The sequence below is a fragment of the Malus domestica genome, chromosome 09, assembly GCF_042453785.1.
Source record: "Malus domestica chromosome 09, GDT2T_hap1".
In the NCBI taxonomy this organism is placed as follows: Eukaryota; Viridiplantae; Streptophyta; class Magnoliopsida; order Rosales; family Rosaceae; genus Malus; species Malus domestica.
This window is the reverse complement of record NC_091669.1, coordinates 4841512-4863299: the sequence shown is the minus strand read 5'-3', so window position 1 is coordinate 4863299 and position 21788 is coordinate 4841512. Positions and strand designations below refer to the sequence as shown.

Here is a 21788-nt window from a genome sequence, read left to right as displayed (position 1 = left end):
AGTTATCTAAATCACCTCTTTATTGAATTCATGCCAAATAGTCTTCGTTACATAGGATGATGAACTGTTGAAGCTTAACACTTGTACAATGTGAGTTTACTTGTAATAGTACTTCAAGTGATCAGCGTTCCATGGATGGCCAATGGTCTTGCCATCGGAGCTTCTAAGCTTGTAGGAGCCAGGGTGACTGATGCCAACAACTTTAAACTGTCAATCCCAGTTTGGACTAAGTGTTCCTTCACTCGGGACTCTGTCGCAGAGTAATCTTTTCTTTAATACCCAATCCTCCACTTTGAAAGAACGAGGTTTGACCCTTGAGTCATAGTAGTTGGAGATGCGCTGCTTGTAGGCGACATTCCTCAAGTGAGCCTGGTTTCTGTGTTCCTCAACTAGATCTAAGTTGAGGGTAAGTTGTTTGTCATTTTCGCCTTGCACGTAGTTCTGGACTCGAAATGTTGCTTATTCAAGCTCAACTGGGACAACTGCCTCTGTACCAAAGGCAAGTGAGAATGGGGTTTCTCGTGTTGATGTCTAATACGAAGTGCGGTATGACCAAAAAACTTGGGGTACAAATTCTGGCCAACAACCTTTAGCCTTGTCTAAGTTGGTTTTCAAAGTTCGCTTGATTATTTTGTTGATAGCTTCAACTTGTCCATTAGACTGGGGATGAGCTGGGGAGGCAAAACATAAGTTGATGTTGAACTTAGAGCAGAACATCCTGAACTTATTGTTGTTGAACTGTCGCCCGTTGTCAATGACTATCGCATCGGGAATGCCGAATCTGCAAAGGATGTTCTTTCATACGAAGTCTTCTATTTTTGCCTTAGTAATGGTTGCTAAGGGTTCTACTTCGGCCCACTTTGTGAAGTAGTCAACTGCAACGATTGCATAGCGAACTTTGCCCTTCCCTGCAGGCATTGGGCCAATCAAATCAAGTCCCCATTGGGCGAAAGGCCAAGGGCTGATCATAGGAGTGAGCTGCTCGGGAGGGGAGTGAGGAATAATTACGTTGCGTTGACACTTATCACATGAGCGGGATATTTTGATGGCATCTTGGTAGAGTGTCGGCCAGTAATATCCTTGGCAAAAAGCCTTGTGTGCTAGGGATCGAGATCTAGCATGATCTCTGCAGACTCCTTCATGTATTTCCCGAAGGACAGTTTTCGCCTCTACGGGCGTAAGGCATCTTAGGTATGGTAGGTTAAAACCCCACTTGTAAAGTTGATCATTAATGATCAAGTAACAGGTAGCCTTGTATCGAATTTGCTTAGCTTGGACTTTGTCATTTGGAAGGGTGCCATGAGTAAGGAATCTATAAATCGGGGTAATCCAACTATCCCCCTGTTGTAAGTTGCACACTTCCGCAACCATGGTGCTTGGTGCTGCCAACAATTCGACCTGAATTCTTCTCCCAATCTTGTCTTCCACCGCTGAGGCGAGGTGAGCCAAAGCATTTGTATGACTATTTGCCGCTCGAGGAATTTGGGTGATCTGGTACTGGAAGTGCTTGAGCAACAATTGTGTTTGTGCCATATATGCTGCCATTGAGCTATCCTTAGCGTCAAAGTTGTTGGTGACTTGGTTAACCACCAATTGAGAGTCACTGAAGATATCAATTCGTTTAACCCCAAGGTGTTTGGCCAAACATAAGCCTGCTAGGAGGGCTTCATAGTCGGCCTCATTGTTCGACTCCTTAACTTTGAAACGAATAGCATACTTCATTGCCACTTTGTCAGGGGTCGTAAGGACTAGTCCTGCTTCACAACCCTGTTGGTTGGATGAGCCATCAACATATAGTCTCCATGCTGGGGCTGTTGGTTCTGTTTTCTGAGCTTCCGAGGGTAATGAAACCACTTCTTTGGGCGTAGAAACAATGTTAATAGGATATGTGAAGTCGGCGATGAAGTCTGCCACTGCTTGGCCCTTCTCAGCTGGCTTTGGTTAGTAGGAGATGTCAAACTCACCCAATGCTATTGCCCATTTGATCATTCGCCCAGAAGTGTCAGGACTTTGGAGTATTTGTCGAAGATGATGATTGGTAAGCACGATGATGGAGTGTGCTTGGAAGTAAGGGCGAAGTTTTCGAGCAGACACGACCAATGTTAGAGCTAATTTCTCAATGTTGGAGTATCGTGTCTCCTCATCTTGTAAGGCCTTGCTAGCGTAGTAGACAGGCCGTTCGACATTACCATCTTTTCGAATGAGAACGGAACTTACTACTGAAGCTGATACCGACAGATAGATAATGAGAGTGTCACCAACCTCAGGTTTGGAGAGCAGAGGGGCTTTACTCATGTAGTCTTTGAGGTTCTTGAATACCTCAGCACATTCATCAGTCCATGTAATGTACTTTTTACTTCCCTTAAATGCTTTGAAGAAAGGAGCACATCTGTCTGTGGCCTTAGAGATGAACCTAGTTAAGGCTGCCACCTTGCCAGTAAGGCTTTGGATGTCTTTTGAGGTTACCGGTTCCTTCATGTCGATGATTGCTTTGATCTTCTCGGGATTAGCCTCAATACCTCGTTGGCTTATCATGAAGCCTAAGAATTTGCCAGAGCCTACGTCGAAGGCACATTTGTTGGGGTTTAACCTCATTCGATACCTCTTCAGAATGGTGAAAGTTTCAGATAGGTTGGTGATGTGTTGGTTAGCATGTTTGCTCTTGACTAGCATATCATCAACATAAACTTCCATCCTCTTCCCAATCTGTTCGGCAAACATTGAATTGACCAGTCTCCGATAAGTCGCTCCTGCATTTTTTAGGCCGAAGGGCATGACTTTATAGCAATCACTAGTACAAAAAAGACTTTGCGCGACATAGGACCGTCGTCGCGCAAAGTCAAAAATATGTCGCCCAAAAATTAGCTAAACGAACCTTCATCGCCCAAGAACCGTCGTGCGAAGGCAGTGAAGGAAGGGTTTGTACGACGCAGTGCCTACCTACGTCGCGCAAAGCTACTTTGCGCGATGTAGGTCCTGCGTCGCTCAAAGTAGCTTTACGCGACGTAGGTAGGCACTGCGTTGCTCAAAGTAAATTTATGCGACATAGGTCCTGCGTCACGCAAAGTAGCTTTGCGCGACGTAGGTAGGCACTGTGTCGCACAAACCCTTCCTTCACTACCTTCGCGCGACGGTTCTTGCGCGATGAAGGTTCGTTTAGCTAATTTTTGGGCGACGTATTTTTGACTTTGCGCGACGACGGTCCTATGTCGCGTAGGCACTGCGTCGCTCAAAGTAAATTTGCGCGACGTAGGTCCTGCGTCACGCAAAGTAGCTTTGCGCAACGTAGGTAGGCACTGCGTAGCGCAAACCTTTTTTTTTTTGTCATTTATATTTTTTTATTTAATTTTTAATAAATATTATAATTAAATTCTAAACAATAATTAATAAACCAAGAAAAAGTAATTAATTATAGAATATATGAAAATGTACGTTTGTCCGAACAAGAAATTAAAAAACTACAAGTCTTCTAAGTTTAATACATCATGCTACTCGGTATCATCTGGGTAAAGTGGCTGGGAAGTCGAAGGTGGAGCAACATTAGGTGTTGGCATCGTCGGGATTTGGAGGCCAGACATCGCTAAGGCCTGAACAATCATATTCATCCTCTCGTCCTGGGCCCTAATGTGGTCGCCCTGGGCCGTAACCTGACCTCTTAGGGTTGTCACTTCCTCCTTCAAGGAATTGACCTTTCCTGTGGACAATCTGGAAGAAGAGGCACCCGTTTCACGAACCCCCGCCTTCCCCGTACACCTAACAACCTTACCATGATGACGACCGAACTTCTGATCCAGGACCTCAGTCACGATCTGAACATTTGCATCCTTGGGTACAATGACGTCCTCGATCGGGGTCTTTGGGGGAAGCTGCGATGTTGCTTCTTGGAGAATAGCAGTGCTCTTTTCCACTATGTTTAATAACAAAATATAAATAATATTTGAACGATTCATAAAAATAAGAAAAATAACAATTACATATACTTACATAAAGCTGGTCACTATTCTCATTGTTGGGATGAACGTAAACATGCTTGAACAGGTCAATCTGTGGGAACTTAGAACCCTTCTAAAGAAAAAAAAAACATTAAGAAAATTTTATTAATCAATAATAAAAAATAGATTGTATAAAATTTCAAAATTAATATACTTTTACCTCACGTCGTGCCTCAACCCTATACGAAAAGGGCTTCGAACTGGAATGGTGGAGAAGTGTCTTTGAGTCCCGAGCTTTCTTGCCAACAACAGATTTATTCTGTTAAACATACAATATACATGTTAGTGCGACTATTTGAAAGAAATTATTAAAAAAAGCTTAAATGAAATAACAAAAACAATAAATTATTATTAAAGTATTATGTACATACCACAAATTTTGGATCCGTAAAATGTGTGCAGAGCCACTCCCAATCCTCTCGCCGCTCCTTATACTCGAGTGGGCAACCCTGTAGGCGAGCAATCTCCGGAGATTCCCATAGCTAAAAATGCTTGTGAAGAGTGCTCTTCCAATCTTTGTACCGGCTTGCAAAGGTCTCCTCTAAGTAGGCACTGACCTCAGGGGATATGTCCTCCATTTCAAAAACGACCTACAAATATGAAAAACAAAATGACAAACAAAATGACCATGTATCAGAATAATTGACAACTAGTTTATAAGATACTGATAAAGTTTGTCGGTTTACAATAATAACTAGAATCTTAATTTGTTAGGAAGCAAACAATATAATGTTTATATTATGAAAGATCTCAAGAGTGGGGTTTTGATCTCCCATGTGAGCCTCTTTCCACCGGTACAGAGACCAAAGGTGGAAATTCAACATTTTATAGAGAGGTTGTAACTGCACTGACTGTAACTCAAGATCAACTATTCCAGTAGCATGTTAAATGATTTGTTAGGATGTAAGCCAACTACTATTATATATACTTTACCCAAAAAGAAAAAAAAAGTCATGCATGTACAATTTAATGCAATTCCATAAAGGTAACCTATTGCATACAAGCATTTCATATCCCACTTTAACAGTCAGTTAATCATGTTGGCTTCCAAATAGCTGTTACTAAGGACATGCTCTAATTTTTACAACCAAAAACCAATTTACCCCTTAAGATGTGAGCTTCGTTAAAGTAATTTACAACATCATGCCTGTTTAAACTGGTTGTGCTTACAATCCAGAAGTAGTAAAACTGACAGAATGAAAATTATGCTGCTGCAACTACAGAAATCAAATTGTGTAACATGTTTATGAGACTCTTGTCCAACTGCAACCCACTAAGAATAGCATGTAGTAAGCATGTCATTTCTAAATGACCCAACAAATATTAGCAGATTCGAAGAAAAACTTCATAAGAAGGTAAGTAAATGTGTAGAAAGTGGTTACAGTAATATACAGGAAGCTTACAAAATTATAAACAATTTTTATATATAGGATCATTCATACTAGTTCGGAAAGTAGTGTCAAACCTCAGCTTCACGCAAGTGTCAAACCTTTAATGTTCAAACCATAAGGTTAACACTCAAATTATTTATCAAATTCCTTTCCTTAGCACAATTTCTCAACAAAGGATTTAACTCGACTATTTAAGGCTGCTTTCGTAGTTCACTTTAATAAATAAAACCAGGACAACAACTAAAAACAATTCACTATCAAATTGAGGCAAAGTCAAGAACCATACATAGGACTCGCTCGGTAAAAGATAGATTATTTGATTAGTATAGCCAGTCCCAAGAAGCACTTAATGATTAAAACAAAACAGCATGTATAGGCATAATGTTTAGGTATCACGATGTTGCTCAACCAGTGGATACTATGGATCAGGTTAACTGATGCACAACACAAGCAAAGCAATGTACTAGAGACGGCATGCATACTCACTTAAACACTATCATAAATCATTAAGCAAGGACGTAGACCAAAACTAAAAACCCATAAATATGCATCAGATAAGATAGTAATCCTTCCACCTAACCAACATAATCATTATTTTAACATTGGTTCACGGAATTATTTTTCAATTTCCTTCCCATGAAGCATTCAGACAACAAAGAACAGTGCCGCAAATCACTGAAATTAACCAAAACTAAAGGACCACACCTGCTCCCAATTATGAATAGAAGAAGAGTGTGCAAAATACATGACCAAATTATTCACCACAACAACACTCGGCTATCAGGTGCAAAACAATGAAATGCACCTGATTTCTCTTTCCCCCCTACATTTTCTTAGCAACCAAACAGAAATTGAGAGAAAGATCTTGACTTTATTAATCAAGATGATGGCCCTGCAATAGTTTAAGCAGAGAAAGATGTTGACTTTGCTAAAAATTAATTTACTAACCTCCAAATTATCTCGCACCAGGGTCCTCGTCTCATCGGGAATTTTTGCCCAACTCTCCCACCGCATAGGACAAAAATTCCTAATAATAAAACCACAGCAATTAACGACGCTGTTATGCTGCTGTGAGGTAACCGCTCCACAATGTCGCTCATCATACGCAATCTTGATCAAGGAGGCAGACATACGTACAAGCTGTAGCTCCTTCAACATTCGATTGGGCCCCTTGGTGTTTTTTTTTAGCTACCCAAAAAAACTTTAATGGTAAAAACCCTAAGCTTAAATTTGTACAAAAAATTCGGCAAAACCTCCCCTAATCATAAAAGTACCTTAAAACAGTAATTCACAACCCGCAACACATTTTCACAATCATAAAAGTAATAGTTTTGAAATGAAAAAAAAATGCAACGTAGTGAGAATTAGAAAAAAAACTACCTGGTTGGGAGGCCCCATCCTCGACTCTGGAGGACAAGGAAGTGTGATCAGAAGGCTCCGGCTCGCGGCGGCGCTAGGGAGGCCGCCGTGCACTGAGGGGTTGAACTGACACTGATGACGTTGATGATACGGGCACCTGGGACGTCGTAGGAGTAGCCTCCGTAAGGGGTGTAGGCTCCCCAATCAATGGAGCACTCACGCTTGGAGCACTCACACCTGGAGCACTAGATGCTGATAATGCAGGAGCTGCATTGGACACACTCCGACGACGAGTGATCAACTGCGACATCTATACACTTTATGAACCATACAAATATAACATTAGAAACTAATCATTTCTTGCATTTGAAACTAATAAAATAGCAACCAAAGTAATATAAGTAATTAGAGCAATAATATCAATACAAGAATATTTAAACTAATCCTTTCTTGCATCTGAACAAACCCTAAAAGAGAATCACTATATAAGGATCAAATTAGTTAAACTGTGGCAGTATGTGTATTTTGTGAGCAAAAATGATAGATTTTTTCACTAATTTGTTCCACCTCATGAAAGGTTTAGAATAAACTTTACATGGGATATGTGGGTTATAATGCAACTGCTCAAAAGTACAGTATTTAAATGGTCGGGTCCTGCACTGCTTAAGTCTATTCAAGTAAAATTCTCATCTAAGGTAATACCGTAATAGCTTGAGGCAGTGGGTTAAGCAATCAGGCATATCATATATAAGTATGTGCATCAAATGTTTTCTAGTTTCAATCCCCTGTGAAAAGTTAACACTTCCTACAAATCTGGAAAAGCCATATGCAGGGCTCATTCTTCAGAACAAGAATACAGGTTTTTCACAACAACTATTTAAAAGAACAAGATATTCCAGAATACATCTAACATGCATGAATACTATATGCAAGTCAATGCCAATTAAATAAGCAAAAGGAAAATTTCTGAGGTATTTACCTATTAGGTTCATGTTATTCCCGAACTCACTCATAATATAATTAACTGACGATTGAGTCTGGGATGTAACAGTTAGCATCATATATGAGCATTATTATGCTGCTACAGGACAAGAAAATCATAATGCTCAAAAGACTTTGCTAGCATAATATTTACAAATCTATAGCAGGATCTCTCCATGTTTTAATTCGAAGTAAAACAAATGGTGGTAGGTCAAATTAAGTTCGAAGCTTGGTAGCACCGCCTACTGAAATTCAAAGCTTACTTTCGTTGACAAACATCAAACCAGTCCTAGGCATCTCTCAATAAACAGACGTCCTTCTTTTATTATTATCAAATTACAAGTCCTAAATTGCAAGTAAGCCATTCCTGTTCCATTTGTAACAAAAACCAAATGAAATTTACGGGTAATGAACTTTACATGTCCTTGTGACTGAGATTTCCCTTTTGAAAGAAAAAAAAACCCAGAAAATGAGTTTAATTTGGAGAAGGATGAGCTGAGTGTGGATGTGATGACTGATGAGTGAAAGAAAAACAGTTTAAAAGCTATGATTAACACTTAATTAAGAGAGAAAGATTGAGAATTTCACCAGGAGACTGACAGATAACCACCACCTCACAGCCGATGAACATGCCCTGTGAAGAAGAAGATCAAGATGCTATATATATATATATATTTGGTTCAGAAATATACAAAAATAAGTTGAAATTTTGTACCAGGGACGACAGAGTAAGGATTCATGCTTTTAAGGTTCTTCGAGAAAACCCACCACTGTGCTAAATCAGAACCTCAAACCCTATCAACTGAACAAAATCAACAGACCCACATAACCTCAAACCATCACAAATCTGAAACCCTATCAAATCAGAACCAACATCCAATTTTATCTGGAGATTTCGACAAAGTACTCAGAAATCAACATGCAATTTGACCCTAAACCCTAAATAACAAAAACCCATCGAAAATGAGAAACCCTTACCTTGATTTTGGGAACCTACGTCGCGTCGGCTTTGAGATTTGGGGGTTGAAGGTTGCGAAGAGGAGAGAGAGGTCTACGGGAAAGAGAGAGAAAGAGGGAGAGATGCAGGTCTACGTACAGGAAAGAAAGAGCGAGAGGGAGAGATGCATGTCTACGTGCGGGAAAGAAAGAGCGAGTGGGAAGAGAGAGGTATACGGGAAGAGAGAGATCTATGGGGTTCAAAAGTTTGCCAAACTTGGAAAATTGAAAACAAACGCCTATTTTTCACTATTAGAGCGCCAAAATTATCACATCTGACGCGACGTAGGTATACAAATTGACGTCACGCAAAGTAGTTTTGCTCAACGACTACATTAAGACGTTGCGCAAGGTTTTTTTATTTTATTTTTTTTTAAATATTATAAAAATTACTAAAAATGTGATTTTACTTCTTTCAAATTCAAATTTATTTTACATAAACCCCACAATAATATATTTTTCTAACAAAAACTCACAATAATTTTTTTTTTACATATATATCATTAAATTTCTTAAGTGTTATAAGTACAAAATAAATAAATTAAAATCAACTTAGTAAATATATATACCATTGAACTTGATGGGAAACGCATTGTACAAAACTAATTTCAACTATCCAACCGTCAAACTTGTTTGTATATGCTTCGAGATCGCAGACGCCAAAAATTGCAAAAAACAAACATTCAGAGATTATGTAAAGGGACAAAACTTTTTGACGGTTATAAACGAAAAAGCACGATTTTTCTTTACAAGTTTATATTAATCATCATCTGAACTACAATAATTACTCTCGCTATCCTCACTACTATCATTTCCGGATTCCCATTTGTCTTCATCTTCGTTTTCCTCTTCCGATGCATTGTATTGAGGTAGATCACCAAGGTCAATTGATATTTCGAATTCAGGAAATCCAACTACGTCAAACGGTTCTTGGACAATATTAGTATCCCGGAGTGTTTCTTCACCAATTTCTATCGAAGATGATAACTGTTGGTCAGCGACGTTATCGTAATTGTCATCATGATCTTGTTATGGAATATCATATAGCCCTCTTCGATCAATCTTTTGAACAACTTTCCAACCATTGCCAGCTTTAGGGTCGTCTAGATAGAATATTTGTTTTGCCATTGTTGCCAAAATGTATGGGTCTTCATCGTACCAATGTCTCATAATGTTTACTGATAGTAAACCATGGTCTCGCTTAACACTCGTTCGGTTATGTGGGTTTGTATCAAACCAAAGACACTTAAACAATATCACTTGACACCTATCTTTGTAAAGCAATTGTACTACACTAGTTAGTTTGCCAAAAAAATCAATGTCTTCACTATCACCCGCACCTGGGACATGGACACCACTATTTTAAGTAGACAACTTGTCATCACGTGTTTCCCCCAAGAACTTGATCCCGTTGACATGACAACCTGAGAACAATTCAACGTGAAGCGGTCATCTCGCCAAGTTATATAATTCTTCATCGTAAGAGGGTGAATTCAATTCCTTCAATTTGTTCATCTAATATAACATATACAAAAAATTAACTTGTTAGTATAACCAAATTTAAAGACGGGCATGAACAAGTTGGAAAATATGCTCAATTCAAACCACATACAACTTACATGTGCATGAAACCACGAAGGAAACAAGTCACGGTGCTTCTTGGCATATAAATGTGAAGGATGTTCCCGCTTCATCAATTGTTCATGCTCTTCAAGGTATGGCAAAGCCTCGTCACAATTGTTGAGTATGAACCAATGCGCTACCTCCATGTCCTTTTTGGTAAACGATTCGTCTTTTACAGGATCGCCGAATGGTCGTGCAATTTGGGGAAAAATAGACAGTTTCTCTTTTCTGACACCACCATCATTATTGTGTTCTGGACGATTGAAAGCTGTCTCAACATCTTCAAGATACATTGCACAAAAAGTAAGTGACTCATATGTGACCCATGCATCCACAAGTGATCCTTCGGGCTTTGCCTTGTTTCGAACACAAGTTTTCAACTCACCAAGATATATGCACAAATAAAAGGTATGCTACAAATTATTCAAAGCGTTCGTTGATCATGAATATGTTATATATATATATATATATATATATATATATATATATATATATATATATATATATATAGACGCTTAATTAAGTACCTTTCTATTGGATACATCCATCGACAGTTCACTGGTCCGGCAAGCAATGCCTCATCTGGCAAGTGAATCATCACGTGAATCATACTTGTAAAGAAAGCTGGGGGAAATATCTGTTCGAACTTGCATAAGACGTTCACTATGTCGTCCTGCAATTGTTTAACATCTGACTTCCACAAACACCTTGCAGTCAACTGCGAAAAAAATCTCGACAACAACACGATTGGTTTCACCACATCAAGAGGCAATAAGTGTCGAATACCAACTGGAAGAAGGCGTTGGAGTATCACATGACATTCATGACTCTTCATGTTTTGAAATTTACACCCCTTCACGTTCACACAACGCGAGATATTGGAAGCATACCCATCTGGAAACTTTACAGAAGAAATAAAGTTGAAAAACTCTTTTTTCCCATTCGGCTTAAATGTAAAAAAGGGATGGCCTTTCTTCAATGTACCACCGACATTCTTCATCCACAAGGATGACCTAATACCCATTCGTTCCAAATCGAGGCGAGCTTCGATCGTGTCTTTTGTTTTTCTTTCAATGTCTAGAATTGTCCCGATCAAAGTGTCAAACACATTTTTCTCAATATGCATAACATCGAGGTTGCGTCTCAATTTTAACTTTGACCAATACAGAAGCTCAAATAACATACTCTTGTGTGTCCAGTTCAGATGTGTAGTTGGTTTGGGGTTACTGACCCCTTTGCCGAAATGACCAAATTCCAAACGGTTTAACTGATCCAAAATCTCATCTCTGGATTATTCTCTTGGTCTTGGCCGAGTTTCTTTTGTGCTGTCGAAGGATTTATCATTCTGACGCCACTCGTTGTCCCAAGGGAGCCATCTACGATGACCAAGATAACAAACTTTTCTTGCATGCCAAGATGATGTTACGTTCTCCTTGCATATTGGACATGCCAAATAACCCTTAGTCATCTATCTAGAAACCATTGCATAAGCGGGAAAATCATTTATTGTCCACATCACTGCCGCTCGCATGGTGAACATCTGCCCAGTATATTTATCGTATGTACAAACATCGTTTTCCCATAAATCTTTTAGCTCATCAACCAACGGCCGCAAATAAACATCAATGGACTTTCCTGGATCTTTGTTAATTAATAGAATTAACATCATGTATTCTTTTTTCATGCACTTCCAAGGTGGCAAATTATAAGGAAACACGATGACCGGCCAAGTGTTGTGCATTAGGTTTAAAACCCCGAACAGATTAAATCCATCGGTGGCAAGTCCCAATCTGACGTTGCGCGGGTCAGCTGCAAAATCAGGGTACATCCGATCGAATTCTTTCCATGCCTCTCCATATGCATGATGCCTCATAACATCGTCATTTACCCATCCTTCTTTATGCCATCTCATGTCGGTTGCGGTATGCATCGACATGTACAATCGCTGCAACCTAGGCTTCAATGGAAGATAGCGCATTACTTTTTGTGGAATCTTGGTGTTTCTATTCTGTGATGTCATTTTAAACCTCGGCTCATTGCAGACAGGGCATTTATCCAATGCTTTGTTCTCCTTATAGAACAATATACAATTATTTACACATGCATGAATTTTTTCATACCCCAATCCGAGACCCTTCAACACTTTTTGGGCACTTTTATGATCTTTAGGTAAACAATTCTCCTTTGGAACCATCCTTTTGATAACTCCCAAAAAGTAATCAAAACACTTGTTTGACAAACGAAACTTGATCTTGCCATGCATCAACTCCACAATTGTTGTGAGCATTGAAAAGTTCTCACAACCTGGATATAATTCTTGCTTGGCATTTTTCAATAGTTTTTCGTAGTTTTTGAATGCCTCACTGTCCATGGTTGGACGGCCGTCATCTCCCTCTTCTCCCTCTTCCTGATTGGTGTTGCTCGAGGCGTATGAATAAACGTCATTTAGAATATTCATAACTTGTTCATTAGGATCCACATTTGATTCAACAGTTTCCACTCGTGTCACGTATGAAGACGAAGCTTGGTCTAATCGTTCTCCATGATGACACCAAGTAGTATAGGTCTCCATCATCCCATTTCTTACTAAATGAAATCAAACATTCTTGAATGTCTCCCACGTTGAGTTGTTACACCTCCTACATGGACATCGGATATGAGTTGAACCTAGGTTATGTCTAGTTGCGAATTCAATGAACGCATGTATTCCATCCAAGTACTCAACAACACATCTATTATGATTATGTATCCACTGTTTGTCCATTTTGTCTGCAATCCGAATAAAAGTACAAGAATTACAACAACGTCTACAACGGAATCCTTATAAATGTGTTACCAAGGAATAACCCTTCGTGCTTCCCCACGCTCGAGAAGTAACTGCAAAATCCACCGTGAACCAGTGAGAATAAGTTGTATAGATCTTTAAGAGATGCAACTGCTACAACTAATAATATCTAGAAAAGTTTTGCATCAAGCGATCATATAAAATTGGAATGAATAGGTATATAGGTAAATGGAGATATAACTAATTAAACTATATGAAATTGGATGCCATTGAAAATCTACACCGCTGCTGGCATTCATTCATTTTATTCAAAAATTGGAATTAAGTACAATTGAAGCAAATTATGAGACAGATTAGGACATGAAAACTATTGTCTTGTCACCTTATTCCTCTGGTCAGGGCCCTATCCCATTCAAGAATGCACAGTTATGTGCCGTAATTTACGATTCCAATGGATTAAATTTCGACGTGGGCTAATTTCCCAGCATCTCCTTACAGTTCTTCAAGTGCACGTCGTAGATACATAATATCCACCGTGTACTCAAAGAACATCGGGAAATGTTACCAAAATTTCCACTATCGAAAGCTAATCTGTGGACCGCAAACTACAACACATAACTAGGGCATTCCCAAACTGTCCAAAAAATGGGACAATTCAATAATTAATTGGACCGCAGTCATGCTTTCACATCCATGCACGAAATCCAACTAATTCTCAAACGGGAAACTAAGCTTTTCCTGAGAAAAGGGTATGAAGTTAAGTAGTATTAACTTAGTACAACACAAAACAATTTTGTAGGTGATGTACAAAAATATGTGCATACAAATAAACTAAATCACAATAATTACTAAAACTAAATAAAATAGATAAAATTAATAAAAATTAATTTAGCGAAGAAAATAAAGTGATTTATGTACACTGTGACATCTCAAATGTAGTTAAATGTCTCTTAGACTTCATTTTAATATAAAGTGATTTATGCACCCTTTATTTCACTTTACGTATCTATCTCTTAATTTAGTCCTTAGTTCTCCTTATTAGTTCTCCTCTTATATGAGATACAATAGCCATGCCTCTGTCATCACCAATCAGAGTAAATAATGACAGTGAAAAAGTTGATTACAAAAGGCAGTAACAAGTGAAAAGAAACAAACTAATACCATAAGAACAAACAGAACCAATTACAAAGTTCTAATAAAATCGTTTCCTAGTTTAATTTTTGTTAAGAATTTTTAACCGGTTTTATCTGTGCAGATATTCCTAATTTGATGATCAACTGCAAGAGGGAAGTAAAAAACTGATTTTGTACCGTTAAGTTTCTGCAATTTCTTCTTGATTTTGTGAGCACATCCTTTGCAACATGTAATAGCCGTCTTTGTTTTTATGAACTTGGGAGGCCACAGCTTAGTGAAGTGGGGTGGCCATAGCTTGGAACCCCCTAAACAACATATGCTCACCTTCAAAATACAAGTCTGCAAGAACAATATACTAGATTTAACATTCTAGATTAATCAATATGATCAACGTAAAATGACTAATTAGTAATCATATAATCATAAAAATAAAGAAGAGGTAGCTATATATATATACATACAGGACCATCGTCATCATCTTCTCTCTCTGCATGCGACTTATAATAAGAAAGAGATGTAGCTTAGACTTTAACCAAACCTAAAGAAAAAGGCAGGGGAGGACCACAGACAACAAGAGCAAACATACATCCTCACAAATTCCCATATCATGCACAAATCCAATTTCAAAACTTTCCCTACAGAAATTTATGGATGCTGCTAATCTTATACAAGTTATGAAAGCCAATTTACGAAGATAATACGCAAGTCATTTACTAAGCATGAGACATTTGTTACTAAATACATTGACATATTCTGCTTGCTGATTGCATTTGCAATCAACTGATAAAATCTGACTTATGAATGGAACTAGGTACACAAACGTAAAACTGTACAAACAAGGTGCTTAAACTTGCAGACTGCTGACTTCTATGAACATAAGAAGATGGCGTTACTAAAAGGCTCATTGCCTGCTTACACTCGACTGACACAATCCGACTTCTAAATGCAACAGTTACATTGCTCATTCTCTTAGCAAGTGACTATTTGCAGATTTGAAATAAGGTGTTGGATCAAAACAAAGAAGGGAGTAGGTGTTGACAGGGGATCAAAACTGTAAACTTGAACAAGTGTTCAAATGATGATAGGCTGCAGTCTGAGGATTGGCAGCATCTTAATGTCTGTTTGATAAGTACTCAGAGCTAAATGTTACACACGAAATATTATTAAGATATGTCAAACATGCAAGTAGTTGAAGATAAAGAATGTCTTAAGACATAGACTTGGGATTAATAAGGGATTAAAAAAGGAGGAATAAGTTCTGTGCTTTGTTTAATCGGTCTGAAAAAACGAATAAAGCAGGCTGGGTTTACATGGAAGTTTGTAGGCGATCGTGTGTCTGCTCTCTTATTATTTGTCCTCTTTCATTTTCTTCCTTGTTATATATATATAAAAAATTTCTCTAACAAATGATATTATCTACACTAAAAGAAGGCCGCTAAGCCGTGCTCTTGTTCCTAGTAATTTCTTAAGCTGTGCTCAGTGGCTGTTGAATGATTGAAGAGTAAGACGAATATCTGCACCATTCATATCTGCAATAGCTTGCATAATATCCAAAAGACTGCAACTTATCAGAAAACCATGTCACCTATCACGGATTCACTTATTGTGAAACTGTTAGTAAGACAAGCACCATCATTAACCTTACGTAAGCAGTAGCTCTTGTTCGCGTAACTAATGTGAGTACCAGCTGAAGAGTGACTTTCCTCCAGTCATCGGAACTGCTGGTTTTCTGAACCAAAATATGGTAAAGAAAGTAAAAACACAATGTCTCCAAGCCAAATACAACCTACAATTATGAAATTCTATGCAAGTAGTGAGTGTATTTTCAACGTATTGGCAAGTAGGCGACACGAATACCAGCTAGGCAACATCAGCTTGACAAATTTGATGTAATTAAACACGACTAGTTCACTTTTTTGACAAATGAATAGATCAATTCAATAATATGTACACATCATGAGAAAGATATAAGCATAATTTATTTCCCATGAATTTGGATGAATTTGCAACAACCATGTTTTTTGGTCATTGAATCCTTATTTTTGGATCGCATGCAAAGAATGATACATGAGTGGTGGAGACATAAATTAACCATATACAGTAGGAATATAACAATTGATTAGGAGCTCAAGATGACACTTCTACTCTTAACGTCGTGAGAAAACCATCTTCGTCATCTCAATGGGTCTAACTTCCCATTGCCAATTAAATCTTCCAACATGTTGGAGACATCATGAATTGCTTCGATGGATTGGACGCTAATTTCTTATCCATTTGATGGTGGCGTTTGAATCCATACATATACGGTATTTTGTCCTTCGTAAAAACAGCTAACCGGGTACTTCATCAAGGACATACCCATCATCATTTAGATGTTTTTACTAAAGACCAAAATTGCGCATGTATGGAGTCCTGGCCAATTGACATTTAGGCCTCACAATGCTATTCCTAGTAATTTCTTAAGCTGTGCTCAGGGTCCTCCTCACCTGGATATAAGCCTATTTGTCTTCCCCAACTAATTTATCACCTCTGCTTTTATGTACGAACAAATAAGTCGCTACAGAAAGAAGAGATCTGGTGTATAGAGAAAAAGAAAATCAGCAAGATAGTTATCTCCTTTGATTTTGCAATTTCAATTTCGTAAATGAATCACATGAAGGATCTACATATTATTAATTCAGTTTACATCATGTTTAAGAGCAAAGGGGAAGGATTGCAATCGAAAAAATACAAAGAATTGATATCAATTCAAACTTCAAACCTGATCTGGTAGACGGTTTTGAAGAGAGAGATGGGCAATGGAGGTAGTTGCTGCAGCTAGGTATGCAGTTTCTGCCTCCCAAACTGATCAAATGAAAAGAAAAAAAGTTGTTGACTTTGCGCGACGCATCCCCACCTACGTCGCGCAAAACAACTTTGCGCGACGTAAGTGGGCATGCGTCGCACAAAGTTGGGAAAAAACGGTAAATTCTTTTGGTTTGGCACCAAAAGTTTACGCGACGAAGGACAGCATCGCGTAAAATTACGTCGCGCAAAGACGTTTTGCGCGACGTACGTACACCTACGTCGTGCAAAACGGCTTTGCGCGACGTAATTTTATGCGTCGCGTAAGTTTTCGTCGCGCAAACATGTTTTTGTACTAGTGAATATAGTCCCCTGTCAGTAGTGAAGGTTGTGTGTTCTTGGTTCAGAGGGTTCATAAGGATTTGGTTGTATCCTGAGTAAGCATCCATGAAGCTCAGGAGTTCACACCCTGTTGTAGAGTCTATAAGTATATTTATGAGAGGAAGAGGAAAGCTATCATTCGGGCATCCTTTGTTTAGGTCGGTGTAATCGACACACATTCTCCACAAGACCTTTTGGAGTAGGAGACTTTCCTTGGTCGGATTCTTCTTAACAAGGACAACATTTGCTACCCACATTGGATAATTGACTTCGCGGACGAAGCCTATGCCTTTGACTTTTTCAACTTCTGCCTTCATTGTCTCCTACAAATTCAACGTCATAGGATCTTCGCTTCTGTCTCACTGGCTTGGTTTTGGGGTCAATACTTAAGCGATGACAAATGATATCGGGAGAGACGCTTGGCATGTCCTCGTATGACCAGGCGAAAACCTCAGTGTTCTCTTGCAAAAAAGAGATCAATGCCAACCGAATGGGTAGTGACAAGGTGGTGCCAATCTTCACCATGCGATCCGGATAATCTTTTAATATAGAGACCTTCTCCAACTCTTCAGTGGGTTGTGCTTGCTGGGTAAAAAAGTCATCTCGAGGATCATCGGGTTGACTGTTGCCACCGTGAAGATCCAAGTTGGCTTCGTCTGGGCTGGTTTTTATGACTTGGTCATGTATAGAAAGGGTTTCCTTGGGCACATGCAGGTGTTGTTGCTTGACCGAAGTGTTGTAACATGATCGTGAACTAAGTTGATCTCCTCTGATGTAACCATTGCCATAGTGGGTTGGAAATTTTATCAACAACATATATATGGATACCATGGCCTTGAGATCATTGATGCATGTGCGTCCCAAGATGACATTGTATGTCGTTGGGCAATCAACCACCAGGAAGTTAGTGGTAATGGTAGATGTGTAAAGGTATGTACCAATGGTGAAAGGTAAGTGTATGCTCCCTAAAGGTTGCACGATATCACCGGAGAAGCTTATCAGAAGGGAAATCGAGCGATCGAGCAAGTGTTCAGCTACATTAAGTGCCCTGAAAACTTCGGCAAACATGATATTGACCGAAGCCCCCGTGTCTACTAGGATTCGTCGTACTTTAAAGTTGGTTATGTGAGCTTCCACGATCAATGGGTCGTGGTGAGGGTAGATGATACCTCTTTCTTCCTCAAGGTAGAAACATATTAGATCCCAGTTAGGCTTTTGATGCTTGCCTCCCCTAATGTCTTCCACGTGAAACACTTGGTGGCCATACCTTAAAGCTCGTTCACTATTTTTCATGGCCCTGTTGGAAGATTTAGATATGGGTGTGTCACCACTTATGGAATATATCACATTCACCTGGGGTTGGTTACGGTTACCCCTTGAAGAGTGAATGAGGAATTGATCAATTTTTCCTTCACATGCCAAAGCTTCAATATGATCTCGAAGGGTGATACACTTTTCACCGTCATGGCCGTTATACTCGTGGTAGCAACAAAATGTGCCTGTGTTCTTCGTGGACTTGTAATCCAGGTGCCTCGGCTTTGGCTTCGGTATCAGGTGTGCTATGCTGGGGTAAATGGCCACGCATGTGGCGTTCAAAGGTGTGTATGCCTCATACCTCGGGGTATGGGCTATCCGGACACGTGCTTGACCCACTGTGTTGACTGCCTGGGGTCGGGGATTATCGTGGTGATACCCTTGGTTATCGCGGTAGTGTCCCTTACTCATTTTACTAAAATGAGACTGGTGAGGATAGAAATCTTTCCTTTTGCCCTGAGATTGATATGTCTGTTGACTTGGCAAAATATTAAGTAAGGCAGAGGGAGGCACCGCTGCTGTTTGGAAGGTCGAGGTCTTCTCATTTGGTTGGATCTGGCTTCCACTCCCTACTTGCTGATAAGGGGTGGCTGTGGGGGGTTTCCCTTGATATGTCCTTGCCTCGGCGGATGCATGGTTGTAAGCCTATGCCATCACCTCAGAGTAAGTCTTCCAAGTGTTGGCATTGATCATGTACTTGAAGAAACAATCACGAAGGCTTGCCGTGAAGACCTTGAGGGCGATCTTGTCATCTACCTCAGCGCATCGAGAATACTCATGGCTAAAGCGATTGGCATACTCTCGTAGTGACTCGTCCGGCTTCTGGCGAATAGTGTACAAGTCATCTGCAAAATGTAAGCGATCAGTCTGAAAAATGTGTTGAGAAACAAACAGTTTCCTCAATTCCTCAAATGAGTCTACCGTCTCAGGTGGAAGACGACAATACCAGTTTAGAGCTCCGCCAGAGAGGGTGGAGGGGAAGAGAAGACATCGCTCTTCGTTGGTATGCATCCGGTATGCCATGGTGGACTCAAAGAGGTTAAGGTGTTCAATCGGGTCCTCTTTTCCAGTATAGAGTTGCAAGCCAAGCTTCTGCTTTGTCTTTGTTTGGAGGGGGTGTCGAGGATCCTCCTTGTAAGAGGGCCAGGCCTAGGTTGGTTCCAATCAGGTATCTCAGCTTGTCGTTCGGCCTTCAACTTGTTTACTTCCTTAAGAAGCTGTATGACAAGAAGGTCTTGAGTGGAGTCATGTACCACTTGAGCTTTCTTTCGTAAATGTTCATCTCCTCTTGGAAGTATGAAGGTTTGATCAAGAGCATGTGATTTTTCCTTGGACTCGCCGTACTGACTTTCAAGGTATGTCTGTCGAAACATCTCTGAGCCCCCTATACCTTCGTGTTTCTCTAGGACTTGTTGCCCTTTCCCCAAATTGGTAGCCGGCCTGGGACGTGGGAGGGGACCAAGTCTTTCAGAAACCCTTGGGTCATTGATCTTCGAGCTTATGTGGAGGAGATTCTCTTGACGTTGCTTTAGGAAGTCTCGGCAGTCATGATAAATGGATTTCGATCCTTCCAACCTTTCTGCAAAAAGGTGTCTTCCTCCACTTCTCCTGTTTCGGGTCGAAGCATCTGAGTTGAAAGAAGTCTCATGTTGATCAATGTTTTGATGATTAGCTCGCTCCTCATCAGGGATACCCATGTCGAAGGAAGGTGACCCTCCTTGTTGGGAGGTATCCAGATGATGGTTGATGTCCACAGGGGTAACGAGTTCGCGTGTTTGAGTACGCCTAGTTTCGTGGAGCATCTTAAAGAGCTTCTCATACTGCTCTTGGAGGACCTCATTCTTCATTGCTATCTTGTTGTTTTAAGATTCTAGCTCATCGACTTTAGCTTGAAAAGCAACCCTCTTTCCTTCCTTCTTTCGTTGCTTCACACTAGGTGCAAGAAGGGTGTCATTCTGTGTGTTGTGGCTTCCGTCGCTCCCCATGTTGGAGAGGGATGCCTGGTCAAAAGAGAGTGTACAAATGGTGGAAACCAGCTTAACAAAGCTGAAGAGAGTGAGAATAAGTGTCGTTCCCACAGACGGCGCCAAATGTTGATGCACAAAATCGGTGAGGACTTTGGTACAACAGAAAGTGTTAAGTTTGTGGCCTTTGCTAGATTGCTCCAGTCACTAGTGTGGATAAGTATGTAAATGGATAGAGACAGGAAAGCAAACACAAGATGTACGTGGTTCACCCAGATTGGCTACGTCCACGGAGTAGATGAGTTCTCATTAATTGTGAAGGGTTTACACAAGTACATAGGTTCAAGCTCTCCTTTAGTGAGTACTAGTGAATGATTTAGTACAAATGACATTAGGAAATATTGTGAGAGAATGATCTCTATTTATAGAAGAGAGTTTCTAGTTTCATTCTGACATTAACACGTGTCGTGTTGTGATTGGCTTCTTATGTTGACACGTGTCGCGCTATGATTGGCTTCTGATGTCAACACGTGTCGCGCTGTGATTGGCCTCCTGGTTGGAGGGAAACTCTTCTAGGTCCTTGACGGTATAACGTTGACCGGTGCTTAGTAGTGTCGGGATTGGTCAAGTATGGTACAAACAATCTAAAAACATAGTCATAGATATTCCTAAAATGCTTATTAATAAACATCACATATTTGAAAGGTTTAATAAGAATGAATTTAACATAATAGTTTCTAGCACATTCCCTTATCTCACAATGCTCAAAATGGAGTTCAAGTTTATATTATTTGACCGAGGTTTGCTTCTATTATATTGTGCAAGGACTTAAGGGGCATATGTAACGGTCTCTGTATCGGCGTACAGCAACTGGCGGGTGAGGGGTAAGGCGATGCAATCATCATGGCTTGTACTTGTAGAGGTGAAATTGGTGGTAGTAGTGGCGGAGGGTTGGGAAGCATGAGAATTTAGGTAGACAGTCAAATCATCAATGGGAAGAAAGGCGCAGTAGTCACCATAAAAGTGGTTAGTGTCAAGGTACGTGAAGAACAGTTTTTACGGCAGTAGAAGCTGCGGCGGCTGT

The 21788-nt window shown here is 39.8% G+C and overlaps 1 protein-coding gene across 2 annotated transcripts; it reads right to left on the bottom strand.

Moving 5' to 3' along the window:
* Nucleotides 1-3387: 3387 nt before the first annotated feature.
* On the bottom strand, nt 3388-8915 carry LOC103413229 (uncharacterized). Of its 2 annotated transcripts, none has more exons than XM_070805470.1 (8): nt 8702-8915; nt 8312-8380; nt 6764-7059; nt 6332-6571; nt 4364-4582; nt 4153-4251; nt 3985-4065; nt 3388-3907 (listed from the first exon to the last, which is right to left on the bottom strand). In XM_070805470.1, the coding sequence occupies exons 3-5, from the start codon at nt 6779-6781 to the stop codon at nt 4475-4477; spliced, it is 366 nt and encodes a 121-aa protein (XP_070661571.1). In that variant the 5' UTR covers nt 6782-7059; nt 8312-8380; nt 8702-8915; the 3' UTR covers nt 3388-3907; nt 3985-4065; nt 4153-4251; nt 4364-4474. The 2 variants fall into 2 exon arrangements, with proteins under 2 accessions (XP_070661571.1, XP_070661572.1); XM_070805471.1 differs by having other exon boundaries at nt 8312-8357.
* Nucleotides 8916-21788: the final 12873 nt, after the last annotated feature.